At 52.9% G+C, this 27,811-nt stretch overlaps 2 protein-coding genes across 5 annotated transcripts; both read right to left on the bottom strand.

Moving 5' to 3' along the window:
* Window positions 1–873: 873 nt before the first annotated feature.
* Tmem184a (transmembrane protein 184A) lies at window positions 874–19,281 on the bottom strand. 3 transcript variants are annotated; one of them, XM_042267660.2, is made up of 9 exons: window positions 18,873–19,281; window positions 12,341–12,568; window positions 4,309–4,474; window positions 3,922–4,012; window positions 3,738–3,813; window positions 3,566–3,657; window positions 2,846–3,015; window positions 2,141–2,335; window positions 874–1,640 (listed from the first exon to the last, which is right to left on the bottom strand). In XM_042267660.2, the coding sequence occupies exons 2-9, from the start codon at window positions 12,566–12,568 to the stop codon at window positions 1,381–1,383; spliced, it is 1,278 nt and encodes a 425-aa protein (XP_042123594.1). In that variant the 5' UTR covers window positions 18,873–19,281; the 3' UTR covers window positions 874–1,380. The 3 variants fall into 3 exon arrangements, with proteins under 3 accessions (XP_042123594.1, XP_006991161.1, XP_076416979.1); XM_006991099.4 differs by lacking the exon at window positions 18,873–19,281 and adding an exon at window positions 13,368–13,562; XM_076560864.1 differs by lacking the exon at window positions 18,873–19,281 and adding an exon at window positions 13,242–13,343.
* Window positions 19,282–23,178: 3,897 nt separating this feature from the next.
* Psmg3 (proteasome assembly chaperone 3) lies at window positions 23,179–27,467 on the bottom strand. Of its 2 annotated transcripts, none has more exons than XM_042268173.2 (3): window positions 27,386–27,467; window positions 26,048–26,272; window positions 23,179–23,658 (listed from the first exon to the last, which is right to left on the bottom strand). In XM_042268173.2, the coding sequence occupies exons 2-3, from the start codon at window positions 26,261–26,263 to the stop codon at window positions 23,506–23,508; spliced, it is 369 nt and encodes a 122-aa protein (XP_042124107.1). In that variant the 5' UTR covers window positions 26,264–26,272; window positions 27,386–27,467; the 3' UTR covers window positions 23,179–23,505. The 2 variants fall into 2 exon arrangements, with proteins under 2 accessions (XP_042124107.1, XP_006991158.1); XM_006991096.4 differs by having other exon boundaries at window positions 27,301–27,462.
* Between the last annotated feature and the right edge of the window lie 344 nt (window positions 27,468–27,811).

A 27,811-nucleotide genomic window follows, 5' to 3' on the forward strand; every position in this document is an offset into this window, starting at 1 on the left:
ACTTCCTTTGTACCTGGGCTGGTGGGAGGGGACCCTTCCTAGCTCGTGGCTGCACATGGCCTCTCCAGGGCAGAGGAAGGCAGCCCCCTGCTGGCCGAGCCCTAAGCCTCCTCCTCCTCTCATATTTGAAGGCCAGCACTGAGCCTGTCACTGTCTAGAGTGTAGGTCTCTGGGGAGTACAGAGCCCCTCCCGGCCCTGCTGACTGTGTGGGCTGCAGGGCCACCCTGCGGGCCTGCCAGTCCCAGAAGGCAGATAAGTAGGCGTGGGTGGCTTTTTACAGCCAGGTGCAGGGAGGAAGAGCGTCTATCTTATCAGCCCAGAAGGGTTAGCGAGAAGCCGCTGGCCTTGGCTCCTCCTGTCTCTGGGCCCAGAGAACAAGAAGGCAGGGAAGTGCACCCCTCTGATCTGATACTGTGGGCTGTGGGAGCCGGCCACCGGGCAAGTGATGCTTGCTGGGTGCCCGCCTGGGCAGCAGATCGCTGACTCCCTCCCTGTTTCCAAGGACAGTCTAGCCTATCTCGGACACCCTGAGCACTGGACCAGGTACACAGGAAGAGGAAAGAGAGAAGGGGGTCTCCCAGGCCTGAGTCCCTGTACCAGGGCAGGCGAGGCTGCACCACAGGCCTCATAAACCGCTTCAGGGTGTGGCCAACCTGCGGTTCAGGGGGAGGTGACTGCTCCTATTGTGGTACCGAGCCGGCCATCTAGGGGCAAAGTCCACACTCTTTGCCCTGTACTGCTTGAGCCACATCATGACGTCCGCCTTGGCTGTTTCTGACACCCAGCCTCCCTCTGTGGGCCCCAGCGAACCCACTACTTAGTGATGCATCGCTCAGGGGACAAGCCCCGCAAGAAAAGAAAGCCCAACAGACTCTAGAAAATGCAAGGCGTTTATCTATAAATAAGCAGTTAGTAGCTGGCAGGCTGGCGCACTGGCAACCCTGTTGTGCTAGGTAGCCTTGGCTGCCCCTGGGAGCACCTCGCCAAGGATCTGTGCTAGAATGCGGGGCAAGGGGCCTTTTTCTTGCACCCAAGATAGCCACTGCCAGGCCCAGACTATGTGGCTCCCCAGCCCTGAGTGACTGGGCCCATTCTCCCTGGCCATTTCTCTCTGCAGCGACACAGCCTGGGATCTAACCATCCGTTTCTTCTGCCCCGGGAAGGAAGGGCCAACTCACAGTTCCACCTGCAGGCTGTAACTAAGGCATCTCACTGGGTCCTTGGGTTTGTCCGGTTCGCCCAGGTAACTTTACTCTGGGCTATACATGGAATAGAGAGGCCCCCATGCGCCCCACAGTAAGCTCTCAGGAGAGGCTGGGCCTCCGTTAAGAGATGCTGATGGGTGGGTCCTCAGCTAGGCTCCGCACACCCCACACCCCCTACAGGTCCTCTGAGGGAATCAGCATGCGTTTCTCTAAGTTGCGACTCTTCTTACCCCCTCCGGAGCCACTGGCCGGGCCAGGGTGGGTGCTGGGCGATGGGTGCCCACCCTGGCCAGGCCCAGGGGCTTCGTGGGTGGACTGCTGTGTATACTGCTGGTATGCCGGCGAGAAGTTATGAATGGCATCCTGGACGATGTCCTGTGGGCTGATGGTCTCCTTCAAGCCGCTGGATATGCTTTGCAGAGGCGCTGGTAGGGCTGGAAGGTAGAACACGCGGGCCTGAGTCGCAGGTCCCCTGGTCCACGGCACCCCACTCCATCTACGCGGTCCGTCAGCCCTGCCTCTCACAGGCCACCTTGGGCTATGTGGGTTTGGGGGATCCTGCATGCCCAGGCCTTGCCATTGGCTAGCAGGTGACCTCAGACCCAAGACCCAGCTTAGTTCCTGCATCTCAGCATTGGCCTATCTCCTGCCCAGGGGAGGAAGCCTTTCACCTTGAGCAGGTGGGAGCCAGGCAGCCACCAGCCATACAGCTAATACAGCACATTCACTAGAGCAGTCAACCCAGCCCCTCTTGACACCCTCCCCAAGCACCAAGGAGACCTAAGAGAGCGGCTCCCTCTATCCACATCTTTCAGAGCTCACAATCCCCCTTTGCCTGCCTGGCCCACACACCTACAGGGATGTCCTTCTGATCAGTGCTGGACATCATGGCCGAGCCTTTGCAGGTAGCCCCGGTTGGTGGGGCCCAGCTCACCTGGTGAGTTCTTCTTCTCTGAGTACACCTGGCTGGGGAAGGCATAGCGCAGCGCAAGTGAGGCAAACAGCATCTCGATACAGATGAGGAAATTCTGGTAGCCAGCGGCGAGGGTACCAGCCCCCACCCTGGTGCCGTCCACGGCCTGGACCTCGGGGATGACGCCACACCTCTCCAAGATGGCCAGCAGCATTCCTGGAGACAGAGACAACCATCCAGGCCCCATCCTTGGATGGAAGCTGAGCCCTGCCCAAGTTCTTACTGAAGCCCAGGGTATGCAGGGAAAAGGGCTAGCCTCATCCCAGGGTTTCTTTAATACTGACCACATTGGTGGGGAGATTATGGTTGAGAAGGGCTGGTTACCTCAAAGTCAGGGTTCCTATTGCTCTCCCAGACATATCCAGCTTGGGCCTGGGGACCCCTGCTCTTATGCTAATGGCCATGGGGACTGAGTTCTCATGGCCTGCTGGGGTCTTGGTGGGGACCAGGGCTCAGGAAGCCCAGGCAGAGCCTCCTTCTGCTGACAGATCTCATTGGGTCCCCATCTGCAGGCTCTGCCAGCTCCAAACTGAGCCGCCGAGCTGCTGACTTTTGGTAAGGTTAGGGAAGCTGAGGCGCACAGGGCTGGGAGGGAAGTGATATCTGAACCCAGGGTCCAGGGATGCCGGTCCTGGCCCCACAGCCTCGCCCACTCAGCTCACCTACCCTGCCAGAAGGAGAGGAAGATGATGGCTTTGATGGTGAGGAACTTGAGCACCGGCTCGAAGGGCCTCAGGAGGTCCCTGGTCGCGAAGTAGAAAAGGAACAGAGCGTAGAGAGCCAGGCTAACCGAGGCGTTGTACACGAGGCTCACGTACAGGTAGCCACTGTGGATGCTGGGCCAGAGGAGGTGCTGGTTAGAAGAGTCCCTGGCCCTCACAACGTTCTTTTAGCCTGTCCCCTGGCTGGGCACCACAACGCAGACAGTGCCACCTGGATCCTCCCTCCAGGGCCTCAGACAGGGCCAAAGGGAGCAGCGGTTGGGGCCAATGGCTCCCCATCAGGAGCAGGGCATGGTTCAGGCCCCTCCCTGAGTTGTTGCCTGTCCTCCTGGGCACCCCCACAACCTTAGCAATGTCTTATTTTTTTTTAAGGCAGGATCTCATGTAGCCCAGGCTGGCCTCAAACTCATTATATAGCCAGGGATGACCTCCAGCTTTTTAATACTCCTACATCAACCTCCCAAGTGTTGGGATGACATATGTGTACCACTACATCTAGTTTATATGAAGTTGGGGATGGAACCCAGACATCCATGCTAGGTAAACACTTTGCCAACTGAGCGACAGCCCACAGAGAGGGGGATAAGGCCGCTTGAGGAAGGCCCTGTGGGGAGCCCTGCCTCCCGTGGCCCTAGTGGGGCGCCTGCTCATAGCCCCCTCTTACTTGAAATCCCCGTCATGGTATTTGTCGAAAGCCTGGAGGATGATGGTGATCAAAGCCATGACTGGTTTCACGATGCAGAACTGTAGCGTGGCCTGGGAGGGGTGGAGGAAGGGAGTCGGGCTGGGATGGAGTGGGGCAAGGGCATCCAGGTGGGGAGGGCAGGCCCCCTTACCTGTTTGCAGAAACGTAAGAAAGTGATGGAGTAGGACATGCCGTGGAGGCAGCAGGTCCCATAGAAGCAGCTGGACCTGCATATGAGGAAGAGGAGGTCATTAAGGCCACTAGGAAGACACCTGGGGGCTCTTCGGCATGGCCTGGCTGGGCCCCAGCCAGGGCAGGGCCTGGGGTGGACTCACCTGATAGGTTTACCACGGATCTCAGCCATGATGGCGCTCTCTCCCCCCAGATACTGGAAGCACAAGGTCAGGAAACTGTAGATGACAAATGCTGCCAGGGGACAAGGGGTGACAGTGAGGGTCGGCCATGGAACCCCTCTGCATGCAGGCACCACCAGATCCACTCTGCATACCCGGGGGATGGGGACGGGGAGGTGGTGGTGCAGGGGCAAGCTTACTCGGACTGTGAATCCCAGGGATCGAGGTTGCAAACTGTGCAACCCCAAAGCAGGTCCCAGATGAGACAATCACCTTTGGGGACGGTGGGGGAAGTGCGTGTAGGTAGGTGCATGTGTGTGAGGCTGAGGGTCCCCGCTGAGCTCCCCCAGGCCCAGCCTGGAATGTCACCTTCGTAGCAGTCTCTCACAGAGTCGAAGTATACGTAGTATGGATGGCCCCCGAGGAGGAGGAGGCTGAGCCATGAGTCGAAGGCGTAGATGGGCACAATGAAGAGGAGGCGGATGACGAACCGCTGCTCTCGCGGGACGGTGTAGGAACGTAGGTGGGAGTAGATCTGCGGCAGAAGAGATTCGGTGGCACCTCTGTCCCCGCTCCGGGCCCTGCTGTCCATGACGTGGGTGCCAGCCCGAATGCCAGAGGAACTGTAGCCAGACAGAGCTCCAGGCTGCCCTCCCTCTCCCACACTGCCTAACGTTCTACTGAGCACAGGACGAGCACACAGAGAGTGGAGGTCATCAGAGGTATGTTGTAGCACATATTTTAGATGAAGAGTCAGCCCTGCTTATGACGGGAGCATCCTGGGTGGGTGCAAGACCAAGTTAGCATCCCTGTCTCCAACTAGAGAGTAGGGCTGGGGAGGTGGCTCGGTTGGTAAAACGCTTGCTTTGTAAGCATAAGGACCTGAGTTCAAATCCCCAGCACTCACGGACAAAAACTAGATATAATAATGCATGCCTGGAATCCCAGTTCTGGGGAGGCAGAGACACTGGCCAGCCCATACAGCTGTATCAGGGAACTCCAGGTATCATAGAGAGACTGTCCCTTAAAAGCAAGGTAGATGATGGGTGGCAGTGGCGCACGCCTTTAATCCCAGCCCTCGGGAGGCAGAGCCAGGTAGAGCTCTGTGAGTTCGAGGCCAGTCTGGTCTACAGTGTGAGATCCAGGACAGGCACCAAAACTACATGGAGAAACTCTGTCTCGAAAAACAAAAAACAAACAAACAAACAAACAAACAAACAAAAAAAGCAAGGTAGACGGCGCCTGAGGAATGACATTGGAGGTTGACTCTGTCCTACACACACATATACACACACACCACACAAAGAAGATTGAAGTATGCCTCAGTGTTAGAGCACCTACCTAGTGAAGGGCAGGGGCATGGCTAAGGTAGAGAGAGTCCTTGCCTAATAAGAACAAGTCTCTGAATTCAATCTCTAGGACATGCCCCCTCTAAATTGAATACATGCTTATTATATATAAATATCTATTAAATTTGTTTTTGCTTTTGAGGCAGGTATAGTCTGACTCACTATGTACTCTTGGCTGACTAGGAATTCACTATGTAGACCAGGCTATCCTTGAACTAATTGAGATTTGCCTGCCTCTGCTTCCCGAGTGCTAGGATTAAAGGTGTGAGAAGACACCACAGCCGGTTTTACTCTTTTTTGGGGGACCCACCACCCAGCTCCCAAATGAATCACACATGGAGGCTTAGTCTTACTTATGAATGCCCAGCCTTAGCTTAGTTTCTAGCCGACTTTCCTTATCTTAGATTATCCTGTCTACCTTTTCCTTTTCTATTCCTGTATACATTTCTTTGTTTCTTATTCCGTGGCTGGCTGTGTAGCTCAGTGGCTGGCCCCTGGAGTCCCTTCCTCCTCTGGCTGCTAGATTTCTCCTTTTCTTCCAGATTTCTCCTTCTACATAGTCTCTCTGCCTGTCAGCCCCGCCTATCCTTTCTCCTACCTTGCTATTGGCCAGTTCTTTATTAGACCATCAGGTGTTTTACACAGGCACAGTAACTAACACAGCTTCACAGAATTAAACAAATACAACATAAACAAAAGTAACACACCTTAAAATAATATTCTACTACATTTCCCCCTTTTTGTCTAAATAAAAATGAAGGGGTTTTAACTTAAACATAGTAAGACTATATACAATAACAATTATCAAGTAAAGATTATATTCACAATATTCTGTAAATTTGTAGTTAACATATTCAGAGAAGCCGGGAGGTGGTGGTGCACGCCTTTAATCCCAGCACTCGGGAGGCAGAGCCAGGTGGATCTCTGTGAGTTCGAGGCCAGCCTGGGCTACCAAGTGAGTTCCAGGAAAGGCGCAAAGTTACACAGAGAAACCCTGTCTCGAAAAACAAAACAACAACAACAACAACAACAACAACAACAAAACATATTCAGAGAAAATAATGCATTATTTATCCTAGCTTAGTGAATCCAAAATTTTACACCTAATTTACTTTCTAACATAACTAAGGAAAACAAACTATAACTATCTAGACTTCAACTCCATCATAGGCCAAGAAGGATGTAATATTATCTAACAACAGAGACATTTGGCTGTCTGGACAATTACCCAAAGTTCCTCTGCAACATTGGGGCATCCATCTTCAGCCTACAGGACTAGAGTATCTGGCAGACTTTTCTATGAAGCTGGAATTTTGAAGGACTGTCCTGCCTTGTTTTGGCAAAGTTCAACAGTCTTTTTCCTGTGTATCCTGCATGTCCAGTCTGTACAGCACATTGTCAGCAGTCAAAGACAAGAGCAGTTTCTTTGCCCAGTGGCTAACCTTGCCACAGTGAAAGCAAACTCCATAAGGAGTTTCTTCAATGTCCACCATCTTCTCTGAAGCACATTTGGTGCTGCCAGGAGCAGATGTGTCTCATTGTCATGAAAAACTTTAAGTTAACAAAACATTTTAAATGCCATATTCTATAGGTATTTGAAGACCATCTATCTAAAATATAAATGTTTTAACCTAGAAAACATACCTAACATATCTACAAATTTGATTGTTATAAATGACTACTGACCTATGTTTCCTGATTATCCTATATGGCTTGTTTGTTTGTTTGTTTGTTTTTGTTTTTCGAGACAGGGTTTCTCTGTGTAGCTTTGCGCCTTTCCTGGGACTCACTTGATAGCCCAGGCTGGCCTCGAACTCACAGAGATCCACCTGGCTCTGCCTCCCGAGTGCTGGGATTAAAGGCGTGCACCACCACTGCCCGGCTCCTATATGGCTTTTAATAACTTTCAAAAACTAGAACTTTGCCTTACAGTCCAAATGAACTGCATAGATACAATACCTCAAACAAAAATAGAAACATACATACAATATGTTGTAACAAAAATAATCTTAAATTTGAATCAATATACAAAAATCCTTTAAACAAGAGTATAGACACACATACAGTGTAATAAAAATAACTTTAAATTTGCATTAATGTTCTATATTCCCCTAAATGATAACAAACATCCATAAGTCAGCAAATAACCAAAAGCCACACATACCCCACCCAACTCTTGGGAATGTGGGTGTTGTTTTCTCCATACTTCTTCCTGCTGTCTGTTGAAGAAGTATCTTTAGGGTCCCAGAGAGAAAATTTTAAGATAATGACCAAGTCCTGGGAAGACCAGCAGTAACCTTTGCTGATAGAGATCACCTGTCAAGTCTCAGGAGGTCTCTCCTGATCAAACCTGATCCATATTAACCCTGAGGGAATCCACAGCCTCTCACCTCCTGTGGGAACAAAACTCTAAAGCATTTTTTTGATTTCTATTTGACAAATATATTTTTTGACTTATTTTTTAAAGTTAAGGCTTTTCTAAAATATCTAGGCTGGTTCAATTTAGCAGTCCAGTTCACAATCCCACTCGTCCTAGCAGCTGTCCTTTGCTTCTCAACAGTTAAAAAATTCAAAATCAACACAGGAACAAACAGGATCCAGACTGCCTGTGTATTTCCCATCTTCCGTGGCTTTTTTCTTTTACCCTCTCTTTAAAGACTTTATTTTATAAACTATTCTTTTTTGTTTGTTTGTTTGTTTTTTTTTTGTTTTTGAGACAGGGTTTCTCTGTGTTGACCAGGCTGACCTTGAACTCACAGAGATCCGCCTGGCTCTGCCTCCCGAGTGCTGGGATTAAAGGCGTGTGCCACCACCGCCCGGCTAGCAGCACCTCTTAAAGGAGCTGTATCTTTTTTTTTTTTAAATTTTCTCAGGCCCTGTGGAAATACGAGCCCCAGGTTGGACAACAAATTGTTGTTTTGTTGTTTTTTATTCCTTTTTTGGGGGAGGGGAGCGCCACCCAGCTCCCAAATAAATCACACACGGAGGCTTAGTCTTACTTATGAATACCCGGCCTTAGCTTGGCTTAGTTTCTAGGCAGCTTTCCTTGGCTTAGATTATCCCATCTACTTTTTGTCTCTGGGCTTTTATCTTTCTATTCCTGTATACTTTTGTTTCTTTTTTTGTTTGTTTGCTTTTTGTTTGTTTGTTTGTTTGTTTGTTTGTTTGAGACAGGGTTTCTGTGTAGCTTTGGAGCCTGTCCTGGATCTCGCTCTGTAGACCAGGCTAGCCTTGGACTCACAGAGATCCGCCTGGCTCTGCCTCCTGAATGCTGGGATTAAAGGCATGTGCCAATACTGCCTGGCCTTTCTTTGTTTCTTACTCTGTTGCTCTTGTGTAGCTGGGTGGTTAACCCCTGGAGTCCTCCTTCTCTAGCTGCTAGATTTCTCCTTTTCTTCCAGATTTCTCCTTCTGTATATTCTCTCTGCCTGCCAGCCCCGCCTGTCTTTTCTCCTGCCTTGCTGTTGGCCAGCTCTTTATTAGACCATCAGGTGTTTTACACAGGCACGGTAACATAGTTTCATAGAATTAAACAAATGCAACATAAACAAAAGTAACACACCTTAAAATAATATTCTACTACAAGCCAAGGTGTTATTGAATTTAGCCCAAAGTCTCCCACAGGCTAAGCAAGTGGTTTCCCATTGAACTATATCTTCAGCTCTTTATTTTTTTTTTTTTTTTTTTTTTTTGGTTTTCCGAGACAGGGTTTCTCTTGTGTAGCTTTGCGCCTTTCCTGGATCTCACTTGGTAGCCCAGGCTGGCCTCGAACTCACAGAGATCCGCCTGCCTCTGCCTCCCGAGTGCTGGGATTAAAGGCGTGCGCCACCACCGCCCGGCTCTTCAGCTCTTTAAAATGGTATCAGTGGGCAGAGAGTGTGGCTTAGAGGGAAAGCACTTGTCCAGCATGTCTGAAGCCCCAGGTTCAATCCCCAGTACCACAAAGGAAAAAAGTATTTGCGATTGACAAATCGCAAAGGTGCACTGAGTACATGCCATATGTGTGGGTGCCTGTGGAGGCCAGAAGAGGGCATCAGATCCCCTGCAGCTGGGGTTAGAGTCAGTTGAGAGACACCCAAATTGGGTGTTAGGTCCTCTGCAAGATCATCAAGTGCTCCTAACTGCTGAGCTATCTCTCCAGCCCCCCCTAGTCCTCTTTTTACTCTTAGCAGGAGTGGAAGAGGTCTGAGTCCAGCATCATCCCTCAGACACCACTCTCATATTATGGGATGAGATCTCTCACTGAACCTGGAGCTCATTGACTTGGCTAAACTTACAGCGGGCTAGTGAGTTTCAGGGATCTGATCGGTCACCCCTCCTTGGGGTTATAGATGTGACCCGCCGTGCCTGGCACTTTTTGGTGGGTCCTAGAGATAGAGCTCTGGTGCCCAGGCTTGCATGGCAGTGCATTCACCAGCTGAGCCACCTCTTGTTCTGACAGACACATAAAAGGCTGAGACCAGCCAACCTCACGCCTTACTTGCTTCTGTGACGTGGTGTAAGATCTTAAAAAGAAAAAAAATCACTGTTGTTGCTTTTGAGACAAAGTCTCACTATGAGGCCCAAGTTGACCTTGATCCTTCTACCTCAGCCCCCCTAGTGGTGAGGTGACAAGCTTGTCCATCATACCAAACCTAAACTTCATTCCTTAGGCATTTTCAAGTCTGTAACGTATTTTGATATCCTGTGGGGTCATCTTGAAGAACATTCCAGAAGTCAGGACACTCATTCACTCATCCAACAAGAGGTTCTTGAGTCCTGTTAAGTGTTAGAACTCAGTAAAGAGACTTAAATGTCCCCTGTAGCACAGGTAGGCTCTCAACTTGGGGACCGTGGAAGGCCTCTTGTTCTTTGACCCCTTCTAGGAATCTGCCCCTATGCAGAAATAAAGAGGAAAGAAACTGTGTGCAAAGAGGTTCATCACAGTGAAATACGGGAACAAATGCTGGAGCTATGCTCAGCATGTGAGGCCTGGCTCACACCATAGGGCCTGTGTGCAAAGGAATACTATACAGTCAGTAAAAATGATGCTCAGATGCACAGCTCTATGGGTAGTCCTCTGATAGGATGAGGCACCTGAGAGCAGAACAGGAAACCAAGCAGGGTTTCAAGTATCATCCATGTCTAACAAAAACGGAAGGAAAGGGCTGGGGATGTGGTTCAGCTGGTAGAGTGCCTGCCTAGCATGGAGGAAGCCCTGGGCTTCACCCTCAGCTCCATATAAACAGGGAGGTGTGATCAACACTGTCATCTCAGTACTTGCGAAATGGAAGAAGGAAGATCTGGAGTTCAAGGTTATCCTCTGCTATGCAGAGAGTTTGAAGCCATCCTGGGCTACAAGACGCTGTCACAAACAAAACAAAACAAAACAACCAAAGAGCAATCCAGGAAGGTGATTATACACTGTTCATCTTCAAGTTTTCTGAATTTTCTGTATTTTTCTACAGAAACAGAACAGGAACATACCCCACCCCCACCCCGTTGTAGGACTAGAACCCAGGACCTCCTGAGTGCTCAGTCAGCATTCTACTGCTGGGCCACTCTATTACCTTTGTTTTATTTTTTCGGGAGCGGGGTGTCTCACTAGCTTGTTCAGGCTGGTCTTGAACACACTGTGGACCCCAGGGAGGCCTTCACTTATGACACTCTGAGTCAGCCTGTGCCCTAAGCCCCTCTGTACAGAGTCTTCCTACTTTTGTTTTTTTTGGTTTTCGAGACAGCGTTTCTCTGTTTAACAGCCCTAGCTGTCCTGAAACTAGCTCTGCAGACCAGGCTGGCCTCAGTGGGCTGGGAGCTGGCTGCCTCCTCCCCTTCCTGGCCACTGTGGGGAAGGCTCTTTTGGAGAGATGCCCTGTGCGGCGTGGAGGTCACGTTGTTAGAAGGAGCTGTGTGTGTGCAGGGGCCGCGTGGGGTGCGAAGGCTGCTGGCGTCAGAGACCAGCTCCTTATCAGTCCTTCCCTCCCTCCCCAGCCTCTGAGGGAGGACATACTGTGACCAGCCAGCACGAGACCTTTCCCAGGCTAGCACTGCCTGGCTGGTGACCTTGGCAAGGTGCTGCCCTCTCTTGCCTCAGTTTCTCCATTTGTAAATAGAGATGTTGATCCCCTCTCTGTCTAGCCCCTACCCCTTCCCAGAGGTCACTCCACTGACCCTAGCATGTGGCTGACACCTGCCTGGCCTGCCCTCAGGCGCGGGTCTATCTCCCGTATCCTGGTTACTGAGGCACACCTGGCCAGGTACCAGCCAGCAAGCAGGTGGCTGTCACAGGCAGAAGTGTTTGCTCTTTACTTCCTGCCCCCGCTCAGGCCCTCCCCTGAGTGCCAAACGGGTGTTCCAGAGGTCCTGCCTGGGGCTTTCAGCTCCTTGTACCAGGCTCCAGTTCCTCAGCTTTCTGGTTCTATCTCCCCAGTTACCCCCATATTCCAGCTGTCCATCTTCCTTCCCCAGTTTTCCACTCTGCCTGACCACCCCCCACCCCCAGCTCCTTCCTCCCGCCACTCTCCCAGCTCCCCACCTCTCAGCTCACTGCCCCCAGCATCCCTCCAGTTCCCCATAGTCCTGCTTCCCATTCCTCTCAGTCTCCATTCCCCTAGCTCCTTCCCCCGTCTTCCCGCCCCTCCTCCCTGAATTCTCTGGGTCTGGCTTGAGGTTCTCTGTAAAGCAAAGTCCAGGCCTTGGAGGGAAAAGGCCCTTTCTCTTCCAGCTGTGTGAGCCTGGGGATGCTTCTAGTCATGTCCGAGCCTTCGTGGTCTTGTCTGTGACCTGGGATCAATCACTGACCTCAGGGAGCAGAGTGAGAGACCTCAGACATGAGTAGGGGTGCCCACCCAGCAAACTGCCCTCTGCCTGGCAGAGACCTCTCCCACCTTAGGTTTTGCCCCTGCATGTAAGCCCTGGAGAAGGGCCCTAGACGGATACCACACCTAGGGTGTCCAGTACTGGGGGCTGTCCCTGGAGGTCCCATGATCCCAGCATCTGTCCATGGGGGCCATCGGAGCTGTGCCAGGTCCCATAAAGAGCTTGAGGCCCAGCAGGGTTTTGGGGGTGCTTACCTGGTGGCAGGTTAGGAGCAGAGCAGTCCATACAAATACGCCTGAAACGCCTCGGGCCAATGCGCTGGTGAGGAAGAGCTGGGGGGGTCCTTGTGAGCCATTGTCCACGCGCTCCATCTGCGGCCCGGCTGCCACTGCGGGCATTGCCGGAGGGGGGCTGGGCGGAAGCCAGGTCGCTGACACCAGGGGAGCTCCGGCTGTTTTCAGAAACCCTGATGCATTGCTCATCTGCAGAAGCCAGCAGAGGAGTGAGGGAGGACCCGGGGCAGGCTCGTGGGAGTGTGAGGGGCAGGAGGTGGGCAAGGCCATGTGGGTGTCACCCAGGGGCCGGCTCTGCCCACTGCAGTTTCTGCTTGCCTGGCCACTATCCCTAGCACCCCACCCACCATCCACAGAGGGTTCCCTGGGGGCCCACCGTGGCCACCTGTTCCCTTTGTGGGGGTCTGCCCTGACTTTCTCACCCCCTCCCCTGACTCTGGGCAGCTGTGGGCTAACACTTGAGGGACAGGGACCTGGCTGCTTTCCTGCCTGGGGCTCAGATCCTAGATGGATGCCCTGGGAAGCCCCTTCAGGTTCCTTTGTGCCCTGGGCTCTCTTCCTAGGAGTCTAACCAGGTGGCCATGGCACTGAGGCAGGAGGACTGTGAATCTGTAAATATAAAGCCAGCCTAGGCTAGCTACCTAGTTAATTTGTTTCAAAAAAGGGAAAAATATCTCCAAACATACCCAAACTCGGAAACTTGTTTCTACCATAGTCTGGGAAGGAGGGATCCACCTGCCTGGGTCGTTTGGGAGGGAAGGCCAGTAATTATACCTCCCAGCAGGAGAAGGTGCTCCACCCTCAACCCCGGTGCCAGTCCACCCCCACCCCCACCCCACCCCTGCCTGCCTTTGACCCTGACCGAATACTCCTTAGTGTCTCCATAAGCGGCAGCAGCAACCAGCAGAGCATGTGCCTGCCTCCCCCAGGCAGCGACTTTGGGCCTCCTTCCCAGCCTCTGCTGTCTGCCACGGGGGCGGGTGCCTACCTCTGTGAGCAGGAAGCTCTTTGGCCCAGGCCTGGGAGGCCTAGCCTCCCCCGGGGAAGCCTGGCTGGTCATTCGCGCGGCCACATGGCCCCCACTGAAGGCCAGGCTTCGAGTTGGGGCAAGGCTGGTCTCCGGAGGGTTGCGCTAGGCCAGGAAAGGGACACAGGGCCTCACCTGGCCAATGGCCCACCTGGGCTTCGGGCTGAGGGAGGGGCAAAGGGAGGAGAAGCCACGGCTTGTCCCCGCCCCTGTGGACCGACACTCTATCCCTCCGGGGCTGTTTGCTCAGCAGCTGCAGCGGCAGCAGCGGCAGCAGCAGCAGGCTTCCAGGAACTGCCTGGCGGGCAGGTGCCTTCACCTGCTGGCACCAGGCTGGCAGGCAGCTGAGCAGCCAAGGACAGGAGGGAAGGGTGCGCGTGAGCTGCGCCAGCTCGAGGGAGAAGGCCATGGGTATTCACGGATTTTTTGGATGGTGAGAAAGTTCTAGAACTAGACGAAGTGGTGGTTGCCTACTGTGGGCATCCCTACTGCTCCAGAATTGTGCACTTCCACCTGGGCAGGGCCGAGGATGCGGCTCAGTTGGTGGAGTGCTGGCCCAGCACCCGTGAGGCTCCAGGGAGTCATTCCCTCCCTGTGTGACATGAACCAGGCATGGTGGTGGTGTGTGCCTGTTTCCCCAGCGCTTCCGAGGCGAAGGCAGGAGGATCAGAAGTTCGAGGTTGTCCTCGCTACATTCTGCTTTAGACCAAACTGGGTTCTATGAGAGCCTGTCTCACTGAGAGAACTAATACACATATTCATTAATGCATATACAAATGAGTAAAACAATAGAAATAAAAATGGGTAAATTTAACCAAACCTCATTGGCACAGGCCTGTCATCCCAGCTACTTGGCAATCTGAGGCAGGACAGGTAATTCAAGACCGGCCTAGGATACAGAGCAAATTCAAGACCAGCTTGGGCCACTTAGTGAGACCCTATCTAAAAACAAAATGTAAAATGTGTGCTGGGAATGTAGTTTATCTTTAAACTATCTGCCTAGAATGCCCCAGTGAGGGGCTGGGGTGTGACTCAGTGGTAGAGCCCCTGCCTAGAATCCCCCAGTGAGGGGCTGGGGGTGTGGCTCAGTGGTAGAGCCCCTGTCTAGAATCCCCCAGTGAGGGGCTGGGGTGTGGCTCAGTGATAGAGTGATTGCCTGGCATTCAGGCTCTGGGTTCCATCTCTAGCACTTCAGAAAGTGTCTGGAAGTGCCTAGCATGTGACAGTCCTGTGGAAAGAGGCTCACCTGCCCTGGATCCTGGGTGGGGTCTCTGGACCTATCTCAGGCCTGTTCTGGGTCTGTATGGGCCATCCCACTGTGGGTACTGTTAAGATGTCACGCATCCATGCTGAGGGAATGCTGGAAATAGAAATCCTGACTAAACGAACAGGAACTACAGAAATAAGCATAACCAACCGATTGCAAGAGATGGAACAGAGAATCTCTGACACTGAAGATACAATAGAGAAAATAGATTTGTCAGTCAAAGAAAACACTAAAGACAGATGTCACGCATCCTCTTCTAGTCCTGTGTGCCATCTGACCCTCCTGATGACTTAGCAGACATGGCTTCAGGCTGCTTTCTTTTTGGAGTTGAGCCGTGGACACTGGGGGCTGATCATGTGTCTGGGATACTCCAGAAGTACACAGCTGTCCGAGGCTGAGATCTATGAACCTCATGCTCCCCTACTGCCCCATCCATGTTTTCCCATCCGGGACTTCCCAAGACTGCACACGCCATGGAAGCCGTTCCCGCCTGCTTAGGAATGACACACAGGCCCGGGATCATGGCTGTTGCACCCTTGCCTCTCAGATACTGATGCCACTGTCATTTCCAGCAATGTTTCCACATCCCATTTCTGGAAACGTTCACCTGGATCTGTTTGTGTGTTTATCTGTCATCCTCGGGAGGAGTTTCTGGAACCTGGCACTGTGCCTGGGTCCTTAGTAACTCTGCCAGAGTTGTGGATGGCCTTGGGTTGTGCATCTCCTCTTGGCTGGAGTGGTTACTCCCAGGGGAGTTGCTACAGTGCCAAAGGTGCCCACCTGAGTCCTGTCCTCTCCCCCAGAGTGTTGTAGCCCACCGGGTTTCCTAGTGGCTGTACCTAGAAGGAATGCATAAGAGGTTGATTGGACCGTGGGCCTGAGTATTAGGTGTTTGTGAGGGTCTACACTTGAGTGTAACTAGCAAGGGGGAGGTCTTTTGCTCCACCCCCTGGCATTGTTATAAATAGACCTCTGGAATACAGTTCTGGGCCAGTGGATAAGGACCCAGGCCCACCCGAGTCTGTCTTGTGTTTCTCTCTGTTTCTCTCTCCTCTCTCTTTCTAACCAAGTCTCTTATCCCTCATTCCTCCAGAGTCCTGGGGTAAATAAGTGTGGGGGCTGGTCCCCCACACCAGAGACACTACTCAGTGTATGAGGACAGACTGTTATCCTTGCTAACAAGGCTGAAGGCCAGAGTCAGCTCTGTCCATGGCCTCAAGGGCTGGCGGGCTTTGCAGGGCCTGGGATCCCCCCACTCTATCCACTTCTGCTGCAGGAGGGAAAGTGGGGTCTCTGACTCTTGACTGCTTTTGTGTTTCTGGAACCCAGCACCAGAGATGAACCCCAGGGTCTCCCTCAGGCCAAGTGGAAGAAAGGACTGAGCGGACAGCAGGAAGTACTATGTCTTGACATCAGGGAGACATCAAAGGGCCAGCCTTCTAGGAAGAGGGTACTGGGCAGGAGGCCTGGTAGGTAGGTGTGTCGGCTTGCTGGGAGCAGGGCCAGTGGCATCCTTGACCTGTGGGAAGCTCCTTCAGTCATGGCGGCCCTCTGCTCTGAGAACGGAGGCCAGGCCTAGTCATATGCCTGCTGTCTTCACGGCAGTCCTGCCCCTGTGTGGTCACGCTTAGCTACCATCTCAGAAAGGCCTCGGAAGGTCCACCTCAGCTCATCCCAGGCCTTGAAGGCTCCTCAGAAACCCAGGAAGAGTTGTGAGGCCCCCCACCATCTCTACTCCACTTCATGAGGTCATTTCCAGAAGTGGCCTCAGCCCCCAGCCCTTTATCTTGCCTGTGACCATGGACCCTTTTGCCTCTCTAGGCCTCAGTTTGCCCACATGTAAAGTGGGTTTAGTCAGGAACTGGGCTATCCTGTTAGCACAGGCTTCTTTCTTGTCTTCTCCATCCAGCCAGGGCAATGTGGAGACATTTCTGATTATCAGGCCTGGCAAACATTCTGGAATTCTGGGTGTGCCCCACCATGACCATCTGGGTGTGTCTGAGCCTCAGTGTTTCCACCTGCAAGGTGGGACAGCAGTGACTGCCTCTGGGCTGCTAGGAAGAAAAGGTGAGATACAATCTGACCCACCTTCTGGGAGAAACACAGAAGCCCCACCCATTCCTGAGCCTCCAGATCACACCCCCATCTCGGCAGGCTCTGCCTCCTGCTGGACACCTATGGTCACTGCGGCATCTTTCCCGTGGGAGCCTAGCTGGGAGGGTTCTCTCTCAAGGTGGAAGGGGTCAGGTAGCCATCTCAATAATGGGCTTTAATAGAGGCGATGGCACCCTTCTGGGTGGTGGAGCCCCCTTTCTGGCTCCCAACCGGAGCAGGTGGAGTGGGGTGGAGATAGGTCTCTGCTGGGTGCTCCGTGAGGCTTTGGCACACATGTCCTTGTCACGGCTAAGGCTGGGGACCATCTTTGTTGCCTGGCTCCGGGACAAGGAAAGGGCTTGCCAAATGACTGGCCTGGAGAGGGGGTCCACACTCTCCCCAGAGGACCACATTCCAGGAGCTGAAAAAGGAGGGGGAGGGGCTGTGCTGTGTGCCAGGTTCAGATACCTCCAGGGTGCTGTAGCTGGAGAAGTGTGTGTGTGTGTGTGTGTGTGTGTGTGTGTGTGTGTGTGTGTGTCCTCAGGAGAGGCTGGCCTCTTGTCCCTGCTCTTTTACAGGCTGTGGAGTGAGCCCTCACCAGAGGCCAGTATCACAGGCCACACTCACAGAGGGCTGGACCCTGGCCGCACCCATATCAGGATAGCCCAAACGGGGCAGCGGGACCTTTGATCACTGTTCCCTGTGACCAGGACACCAGAATCCTGGCCAGTCCAGAAAGCTGTACTGAGAGAGCTGGGGAGGTAGGAGAGCCACTCAGCCTGTCCCATGTCCTCCACCTATTTGCACGCTGAAGCTCCCACGCTTGGCTTCAGGCTGCTCTGAGACAAGTCTCTAGATGGCTATCTAGTCTCTCTGGAGTAGGGGTCAGGCTTTGTTTGCCCCAGGGCTCCAAGGCCAGTTCCGAAGGAGCCTCCTGCTAGTAGAACGGGTTGGCTGAGCTGACCAGTCCAGGTCCGGCCCTGCAGAGTACAATCTTGGCATCCAGTCGCCCCAGGCTGGCCTCCAGATCATCCGGATCCCTTGCTAGTGTCCACTGGGTGACAGGCAGCCCTGGCCAATGAGGTTTGTTTCCGCCAGTGCTCTGGCCCTGATCAAACTAACACCCACACCCGAAGCGTGGCAGGGTGGAGCTCCCTATGGGTCAAGGTGCTCAGGTAGGTGGGGAGGCCATGAGTGTCCCTCTTTACAGGTTCCAGGAAGGCTGGGTGATGAGTCCAGATGGTTGGCTTTCCATGCTGGGGACCCCACAGCCACTCCTTCCCTCTGCCTATGCCTCCTCCAGCTGAGACTTTCAGTATGCTTGCCTGGGAGTCTACAATGCGTATGTAGTGCCTCCTGGTGGCCAATGCGGCCCCTCACTCGGATGGACACAGCCTCGAGGAAGGGAGGTGGGCCCAGACAAGTCAACACGGCCAAGCCTTGCCTCAGTTTCCCCAGGCTGTTTTATCTCTCTGTTTATGGTTCCACAGAGGGTCTGGCCCCCCGGGGGTGGGGAGGGGGTGGGGGTTGCTAATCTCAGGTGGCTACAGGCCCTCTAACCAGGCCAGTGGGGACCTGGAAATCAAAGCCCAGTCAGCTCAGCTGCCCTGGTGTCAGATGAAGTACAGGTGGATCCCTGGCTTTCATTCATGGGGATGACCAGAGTCTGTTCGTGCCCAGTGGCCCTAGATCCCACGGTGGACCGTCCTAACGATGTGTGGACACTGTACCTCACACCTTCGGCCGACTGTGCCCCCCCCCAGCTCCTGTACCCCCCCCCCCAGACCCACCTCTTCAGTCTTCGGGGAATCTGTCGGGGCCTGTCCGTGCTTGACTTTGCCCCACAGCCAGATGCCAGGCTTGGGTGTGGACCTGGGGGCCCTTCCACTTTGAGATGGGCAAAGCCTTGCCCTGGGCCCGAGACCCTTTGTAGGAAGTAGGGACACAGGTGGAGACGGCTGGATGGGGGAGGGGGGGACGTGACGCTCTGATTCTTGGCAGCAAGTGTTTCCCCACCCTGTTGGTGTCGTGGGGCTGCGGTCTGGACACCATTCCATCCCTGAGCCGGCCCCACATGCACACACACTCACACCCACACAGCTCACCTCCTTGGTGGCTCTGGGCAGCTGGCAGGGGCCACTGGGCTGGTGCGTTGCTTTGGTTTCTCAGCACATACTCTGCAGTTTCCGGCCCGAGGAGGTCCCACCTCAGGGAGGTCTCCAGCCCTCCTCTGTCCTCCTCCTCAGCAGCTGGGGCAGCCCGGGCCCCGTGGACACTATCACTGCTGCCCGAGCATGGCTTCACGGAGGCCCTGAAACTCCTCCCAGTCCTGCCCGGCCTGCCTTGCCTGCCCAACAGCCTTGTTGGAACACACCCTTCGCCAGGCCACACCCTCTGCCATGCTGGGTTCTGGGACCGGCCTTTCTTTCCCTGACCTGGTCAAGGGTGTCCACAGGCCTAGTCCTTGGAGCTGCTGATGTCTAGACGGGTTTGTGACCATGAACCCATGAGACCAGTGGGAGCTGGTCTCCACGTCCAACTTGGGTTGGGCGTCACAATGCCAGTGACATGTATGTACTGAGGGGCGGGGATGACTTTCAGCTTTCCCCTCTATCCACACAGCTCTCTCTCTCTTCATCTCTGAAGCACCTGAAGGCACACCTCACTTCTAACCACTGATCAAGGTCACTTATATCTGTCACACGATGCTGGCAACAGGAGACATGGGCTAAGTAAGTGTCTACCATGGTTGTCCAGGCACACGGAAGAGCTTTGAAAGTGGGCGGGTCAGGGTGCTGTCAGAATCTTGTGTACTGGGACCAGCGAGAAGGCTCATGGATGACCTGAGTTTAGTCCTTGGGACCCACATGGTAGGAGAAAATTTCCTTTTTAACTGTCCTCCATATGTATACAATGGGACGTGCATGCCCACACATACAAATAAATGTAAAAATAAAGTAATAAAAAATCTTTGGTATGACCTTGAGGAGTTGTAGACGGGTCCTATTTGTGAGGTATGCCCAATGCTTCTCATGCTCTGGATGGTCCTGCTGGCTCTTTCTCTTGGAGGTCTCTCCCCACTTCCCTGCTCCTTCCAATCACCCTTTCTCCCCATGCCTTGGTTTGTGTTCAGCCGTCCATCATGATGGAGGCGTCTGTCCTCACCCTCCAGGCCCTTGTGTCTGTGTGGTGGGGATGGGCTTAGGGATCCATGTGGCCTTATATGCCGTGTCCACTCTGTGGTGGGCTCTGAGGCCTGGGGCATAGTTCTCTTCAAGCTCTCCTACCTGGGCTTGTATTTAAAGATTTCTTCCTCTTGAGTAGGGCTCTGGGGTCTTCCATCTTGCTGTCCTTGTAGATTCTGTTTATTCTCACCTCCAGCTGATCTTAGCACTCTTGGCCCTACAGAAAAGCCCTGATGTGTGATGGCAAACTGTAAGCCACACTGGTACTTCCCCTGCAGCCACCCTGTGCATCACGTGGGCTCCTGACATCACTCACCATTGCCCCCCCCCCCCCCCCCCCCCCCCCCCCCGCTCCAGCTGCTCACTCAGGGCTTGTCTTTTCCTTTTTTGGTATGTGGTGTGTGTGCATCACGGGCAACTGCTTCATCTTCCTGGCTTTTTACATGGGTTCTGGAGATCCGAACTCCAGTACTCACAAGCTTGGTAAACCTTCATCCCAGTTCTGGGACTCTTGACTTCCCAGTCCTCGACCTCAAGCCAGTACAGCTCACTAGTGTGCCCTGTGTGCTGCTTATTGGTTATAGGGAGCAGGCTGGGGCTTGATCAAGCTCCCAGAAAGGCACCTGCAGGGACCCCCGAGGATGGCTACCTCAGGCTTCCCTTGATTGCTAGTGCCCAGTAAACTGCTGAGCAAGAACACATTGTCCTAGGCACTGGGGAGGCTGCTTGATCTCAGCGGAAAACTGCAAAAAGACCTCAGGATGGCGAAGGCACGCCCCTGGGAGGCAGCCTGCCCTGTAGCATGTGACAGGCAGAGTCATCTGTGTCCATGCTTTACATGTGCTAGGAGCTGATTACAGACCTAACTCAGGTGTACGCCACATGCAGCCCCCTCTCTTCACAGAAATACCTTTCACCCAGAAATCGCTGAGGCTGTGGATCTCTTCGGGGTGACAGTTTTCTCCTGAGTTATGGTGGCAGCAGAGGACAGAGGAAGCCCTGGCCAGGTCCCTTCTCCGGTAGAGCCTTGCTTGATATACACAGCAGATCTGGGCAAGGGGCACCGGCTTAGACGATTAAGGCATTTGGTATGGGTCTGTGTTTTATGGCTACCAGACAGCTCCAGACAGCTCCAAGCAGCTGTAAATACTGCCCAGCTTGGAGAGGGAGCCGGTTCAATTACAGGTCAGTTTCAGCGCCCCTTCCCAAGGCTGCAGGCAGCCTCTAGGCCTGCAGACAGAGGGAATGAAGCTGCTTTCATGTTCCCAGCTGTCACTTTTTTTTTAAATTTTACAATTCCATTCAGTTCTACATATCAGCCACAGGTTCCCCTATTCTCCCCCCTCCCACCCCCTCCCCTTACCCCCAGCCCACCCCCCATTCCCACCTCCTCCAGGGCAAATCCTCCCCCGAGGACTGCGATCAACCTGGTAGACTCAGTCCAGGCAGGTCCAGTCCCAGCTGTCACTTATATGGAATACACTCAGACCCTCCTGAGGATCAAGTGTCCCCATCACTTGCTTTTTGGGGGTAGTGGAGGACCCAAGGAGATGGCTGGAAAGGAAACTGCTTGAACCAGGACCAGAAGCCTGGAGGCAAAACCAGCATCCCTGAACCTTATTGGCTGATGGGGCCGACACTGATGACTGATCTGTTCAAGGGCCTGGTGGCCGGATGCTCCATCTACACTCAAATCCCATCTCTTCCATCTGGGAGCAGCTGCTGCGTGGCCTCTCTGGGGGCACAGGTGTCTGGAACAGGTTGTTGAAAGGGATGTAATGGGTCACCCGATGGGCCATTTGAGCTGGCTCCGTTGTCTGCTAAGGGACCAAATCAGAAAACCAAAGCCACAAACCTGAACTTGGACCTGGCCTCGAGCTCCACCCAGGGTGATCTCTATCTGCTAAGGCAGGGACGCTGGGACTTGCTGGTTGGTCATTCATCTGAATAATCACAGGCTGATACCAAACAGAGACCTTTGTACACACCACCCCACAGGGCTCTCCTGAGCATGCCCTGCCCTGGCTGGATCTGCCAGCTGTTTGTATACCACACTGGTCCTTCCTCTTTGTGGCCTCTGAGATTCCTGATGGTCCATGCTCTGCAGAGGCTGGTGGCAACTGGGATGATGGGTAAGAGGTTATAGAGGGGGCACCTGGGTGGGAGCTGGCAGACCCCAACACCAGTCCACCCTGGGGACATAAAGGAGAGGCGGAACTAGGGTCTGGGAAAGGATGGACAGAGCAAAGCTGTGTGGGAGAGCTGCCTGCCGGGGATGGGGGTGCAGACAGGGTGGTGGTTGGAAGCTGCAGCAGGCACAGGGCTCTCAGAGGCTTTGGGACACTCCTGTTGTAGGCAGTGATATCTCCTTCCAGAGGTCGGGCAGAACTCGCCACTCCCACCCCAGCTGAGCTGGTTTCAGCCTGCGGCCCTCCCCAGCCGTCTCTGGACCTCCACATGCATCAAGATTTGAGGCTAGCTAGTCCCGACTCACTCTAAGTGAACAGTGGCCACTCATGCTCACTGCCCACCACTGGACCTAGAGGGCGCTCCTGAACCTTTGATTCAGAGGCCAAGTGGGCAACTGCATCCCCATTCCCTGCAAAGGCACCAGTTTACACTCCACTCTGGATTTCTACTTGGCTTCTCTCTGGCCTCTTCTCCACTGGGGACTATCAGACTATCAGCAGATTCACTATGAGGCTTCAGAAATTCCCACGCAGCTGTGATCAGGACCCCCCCCCTCCCATCTGCTCCTGTGGCAGGAGACCCCAGGAGTCCCAGGATACCACCCTACAGAGGAATGGGCACCGACAGGTCAACTCTGGCACAAATGCCAGCCTAATGTCAAGGCCTAGTACTGGTCCCCCAACCCTTGCAGTGAGCTTTGCAAGTATTTCTAAAGGGGGGGGGGACCCCAACTTGATTCAGAACCCTTCCTCTTCTCTGAGCCCAGGTTCGATCTTTGGCCTCCTGCACCCTGCACTGACCCATGGATTTCCCATCCACCCCATCCTTAGGGAATCCATCTGCATGGCCACCCCTGGCTCCGCCTGCCACATGTCCAGTACCCAATGCTGGCTGAACTCATGCCTGGGACCTACCCCACACGCCAGCAACCATGTGCTGTGGTTTTGACAAACAGGTTTTCCTCCCACCTCAAGTGGCCTGAAGTGAACCTCGACACATGACCATAAGGTCTCAGCACTATTGACAAGGCTAGTCAGGCAGTTTAGATTTACTTTTAACGAAAAAGGCTCCCCACAAGTGCTGCTGCACACACACTGACGGCCGCCAGTCCCCAGAACTGGCTGCGGATTTCCACGCCGCAGGTGCCTCTGCTGTGGCCCAGACTCATTTCCAGGGTCTCAGGCGGAACACAGCAGCCACACGGGGAGAGTCCCCTGAGATCTGAATGTTGTTTCCGGCTTCAAGGGCTAAAGCCAGAGAATGAGCCTCCGCCTGACTGTCCTGGCGCTGGAAAGATGGGTCTCACAGACCCTGCCGAGCGTCCACCTGTCATGTCCGACTGTCATGTCCTGCTGACTGCAGGTCACCACACCTGGCACATCCGGATCACCTCCTTCAAGGCCTTCAGGCCCTCCATGCTCTTGTCCTTCACAGCCAGGGCCAGGAGGACGGCTCTGTTTCCTGCTTCTTGAGATACAAACGCTACCAGGTTCTTCGCAAAGACATGGATGAGAGGCTGGGGAAGTGGGGAGACAGGGCCATGAGTGCAGGAAACCTCACTTTTTTTTTCAAAGACAGGTTGTTAATTTCTGTAGCTCAGGCTAGCTTGGAACTCATGGTGATCTTCCTGCCTCAGCCTCCTGAGTGCTGGGATTCTAGGAATGTGCTATCATACCCAGTATTTTTGTTTGTTTGTTTTAAAGAGTGTGCGTATGTGCGGGGTATGAGGAGGCCTGAAGACAACCGGGTATCAGCCATATACCACCATTCATCTGCTTTGAGACAGGGTTTCTCAGTGACCTGGAATTCTCCAGACTGCATGACCAGTAAACCCCAGGATCCTTCTGCCTCTGCCGTCCCAGCACTGGGAATGTGTGCAACCATATCCACTTTTTTTCCTTTAATATTAAAACAAGGCCTCTCTATGTAGCCCTGGCTGGAACTTGCTATGTAGATGAGCATTCCCAGCACTCGGGAGGCAGATTGAGGCCAGCCTGGTCTAGAGTGAGTTCCAGGACAGGCACTACACGGAGAAACCCTGTCCCGGAAAACCAAAAAAAAAAAAAAAAGAAAAAAAGAAAGAAAAGAAAAAGAAAGAAACAAGAGCTCACTATGTAGCCCTGGTTGATCTGGAACTTGCTACTTTCATCTCCTAAGTGTCAAGACTAAAGATGTGCCCTGATACATATGACTATTTAGTCTCCACTTAAAACAAACAAACAAACAAACAAATACATTGTGTGTAGGAGAGAGAGTGAGTGAGTACAACTCGTGGCAGTTTGCTCTCTCCTTCGGCTGTGGGTTCAGGGAACTGAACATAAGCTTGTATGCCAAGTGCCTTTACCCCCCAGCTATCTCAATGCTCCCTGCCTTTTTTTTTTTTTTTTTCCTCTTTTCTTTTTTCCTGAGACAGGGTTTCTCTGTGCAGTTTTGGCACCTTTCCTGGAACTCACTCTGTAGCCCAGGATGGCCTTGAACTCACAGAGATCCGCCTCCCGAGTGCTGGGATTAAAGGTGTATGCCTGGCGCCCCCTGCCATTTTAATAGAGAGTCTCATGTAGTCCACGCTGGCCTTATGTAGCTAGGAATGAAACTGAACTCCTGGCCAGGTGGTGGTGGCACACACATTTAATCCCAGCCCTTGGGAGGCAGAGGCAGGTGGATCTCTGTGAGTTCGAGGCCAGCCTGGTCTACAGAGTGAGTTCCAGGACAGCCAGGACCACACAGAAAAACCCTGTCTTTAAAAACCAAAAAAGAAAAAGAAGTTGTAGAAACTGAACCCCTGAACCTCTTGCTCCCTTCCAAGTGCTGGGACCACACTAATGTGCCACCATACCAAGTGGCTTTTGGGTTTTTTGTTTGTTTTTTTGAGACAGAGTTTCTCTGTGTAGCCCTGGCTGTTCTGGAACTTGCTCTGTAGACCAGGCTGGCCTTGAATTCGAAGAGCTCTGCCTGCCTCTGCCTCCCTAGTGCTGGGATTAAAGGCGTGCACCACCGCCCAGCTGTTTTTTTTTTTTTAATATTTATTTTTGTGTATATGGATGATTTGCCTGCCTATATGACTGTGTTCCATGTTTGTGCAGTGTCCACAGAGGAGGGTGCTGGATCCTCTAAGACTGGAGTTATGGATGGTTGTGAGCCACTGTGTGGGTGCTGGGAATTGAAACCAGGTTCTTTAGAAGAACAGTTGGTGCTCTTATCTGCTGAGCCACCTCTCTAGCCCTGGTTTTGGTTTTCTAAGGGGGGGAGAGGAGGGTCTACACCTAGCTGGCCTCGAACTCACTACATAGCTCAGTCTGATCACACACTTGTAGCAACCCTTCCGCCCCAGTCTCTCAGGTGAGAGGACTACAGGCATTCACAATCATATGGGCTCAAACAGTATTTTCCCAATGCTCTCCTTAAGCACCCACCAGGGATCCAGACCAGCTTCCCACATCTTCCCTAAATCACCTCCAGGGAAGCTAAGGCAACAGTGATTCAGAGTGCTGAGTGGACTGCGCCCAGCAGGCATAACAAACTGCTGATGAGGCATCATTAAGATTTTCCCTTGGTGCCTCTGCATACCATCTCTCCTGTTACCCCTAATCCAGACAGACATGCCTGCAAAGGGGAATGTGGTCAGGACTCAAGAGGCAGACATAAACATAAGCCTTCATTAACATAAAGCCATCAAGACGGGGTCACACTGAGCAGACGGCTGTGTCACAAAATCAATACCTCCACTGAGCGCTGAGTAAAAATGCTGACACGCTGGAGAAGCATCACTAGGGGCCGCCAGGGCACCTCAGATCTGAAAGGTCCTGGAGAATGCTGACTGTGCCCTTGGGTGTGTATGGAGGGGCGCCTATCAGACACCCCACGGACAAATGACACCTGGAAAGATTCTTCTCCCATCCCTTTACCTCGTCCTGCCCGAGGAGGACTTTTGTGGTCAGCACTGGCTTGCTGATGTCATTGGCCACATTGCTGGGCTCCAAGGAGACTAGTGTACCCATCTTCCCAAACTGGGTCACCACAACCAGGATGTGGCTGCTGAAGGCCGTGCAGATCACCTGGGTGGGCACGCCACATACCACTTCTGTCTTCTGTTTGGAGACTACCACTGGTTTGTCTTCCATGGTCCCGTCCTTCAGTTTTAAAGACAAGAAAAGAAGGGAGGAAGCAGTCAGAGTCAGATACAACCTGGAGCGCCACAGCAGAAATGTCAAGCAGCCCATTCCAAGCTGCAAGGGGTGGCACATGCCTGCCATCCCAGCACAAGGGAGGCCGGGGCTGGAGAATCCCGAGTTCCAGGCCAGCCTGGGTTACCTGGGGGAGATGCTATCTTCTATCTTTTTTATTTTATTTTTTATTTTTTTTTAGGGAGGAAAGACTTTATTTGGCTTACAATTCCACATCACTGTTCATCATTAAAGTCAGGATAGGAACTCACAGTGGGTAGGAACCTAGAGGCAAGAGCTGATGCAGAGATCATGGATGCTTACTGGCTTGCTCCCTATAGCTTGCTCAGCCTGCTTTCTTAGAGAACCCAGGACCACCAGCCCAGAAGTGGTCCCAGTGGGTTGGGTGCTTCCCTCTCAATGACTAATTAAGAAAATTCCCTGGAGGCATTTTCTCAATTAAGGTTCTCTCCTCCTTGATGAGTCTAGTTTGTACCAAGTTGACATAAAACTAGCCAGGACAGGCATTCTGCTAGAGAATGGATAAATTGTGATATTCCAACACAGACCAATATACAATGAGTGAATTAATGAATGTGAATAAAATATTTTTCACTTGGATAAATCTTACAAACTAGACTGAGTGAAGATAAGAATAAATAATCACTAACATATTAAGACAAATTATACAGGGCTGTGGGTAATAATCCCATATAATCCTAGCATTTAGGAGACAAAGGCATCCAGTTCTCTGTGAGTTTGAAGCCAGCCTGGTCTACATAGTGAGTTCTAGGCCAGCCAGGACTACAGAGTGAGATTCTGGGGAGACGCTATCTTAATGCCCCCCGCCCCAACTCAAAACCAAGTGTGCACATGCTCAGACAGGCTTATGTTAGTGTCTTTGTCCAGCCACGCTGCCTGCGATTACAGCCCATCTCCCGCCCCGCAGTCTCCTACTTGTAGATACCAGGGAGAAGGGAAACGGCCGAGCTCACCGGGGAACCCCGACCGCGCAGGCGGGGACGGTTGGGGCACTACCGACTACAGCCGGGTCCAAAACCCGCAGCAACCAGCGCTCACCGCATCAACCGCGCCAAAAAGGAATATGGGTAAACAACGGAGCCGGCTCACACTTAGCAGAAGCGCCGGTCCAGAACTTCCGGTTCCGGTCCTTGGTTCTGTCCGTGGGTCGCCGCAGTCCCAGAGCCTTAGGTTCCGCGCTGCAAAGGAGACGACACTGTGCCGCTAGGTCTAGGAGCTTCAGGACCCCGGGGGCGGTGCTTGAACCCCAGTGTAGGGGCTTTTGTGTCCCAGCTGTGGAGTGGGATGGCCATAATAGTTAATATTTCTTTTCTGTTCATTTTTGGTTTTTCGAGACAGGGTTTACTTCTGTGTAGCCAGGCTGGTCTCGAACTCAAGAGATTCTCCTGTTTCTGCCTCCCAAATGCTGAGATTAAAGGCGTGTGCCACCACCGCCCGGTTTATATTTATTTATTTTTTTAAAGA

Source organism: Peromyscus maniculatus, chromosome 23 (genome assembly GCF_049852395.1).
Source record: "Peromyscus maniculatus bairdii isolate BWxNUB_F1_BW_parent chromosome 23, HU_Pman_BW_mat_3.1, whole genome shotgun sequence".
NCBI classification, from domain to species: domain Eukaryota; kingdom Metazoa; phylum Chordata; class Mammalia; order Rodentia; family Cricetidae; genus Peromyscus; species Peromyscus maniculatus.

Bases quoted from the DNA above. Each gene is read 5' to 3' on its own strand.
- Psmg3 (XM_042268173.2), bottom strand. From the start codon at position 26,263: ATGGAAGACAAACCAGTGGTAGTCTCCAAACAGAAGACAGAAGTGGTA. The intron at 23,659-26,047 runs GTAAAGGGATGG...CCACTTCCCCAG, and splicing joins TCCTCCTCGGGCAGGACGAG to CCTCTCATCCATGTCTTTGC.
- Tmem184a (XM_006991099.4), bottom strand. From the start codon at position 13,439: ATGACCAGCCAGGCTTCCCCGGGGGAGGCTAGGCCTCCCAGGCCTGGG. The intron at 4,475-12,340 runs GTAAGCACCCCC...CTTCTGCCGCAG, and splicing joins TGCTCCTAACCTGCCACCAG to ATCTACTCCCACCTACGTTC. The intron at 3,814-3,921 runs GTGAGTCCACCC...CCTCATATGCAG, and splicing joins ATCCGTGGTAAACCTATCAG to GTCCAGCTGCTTCTATGGGA.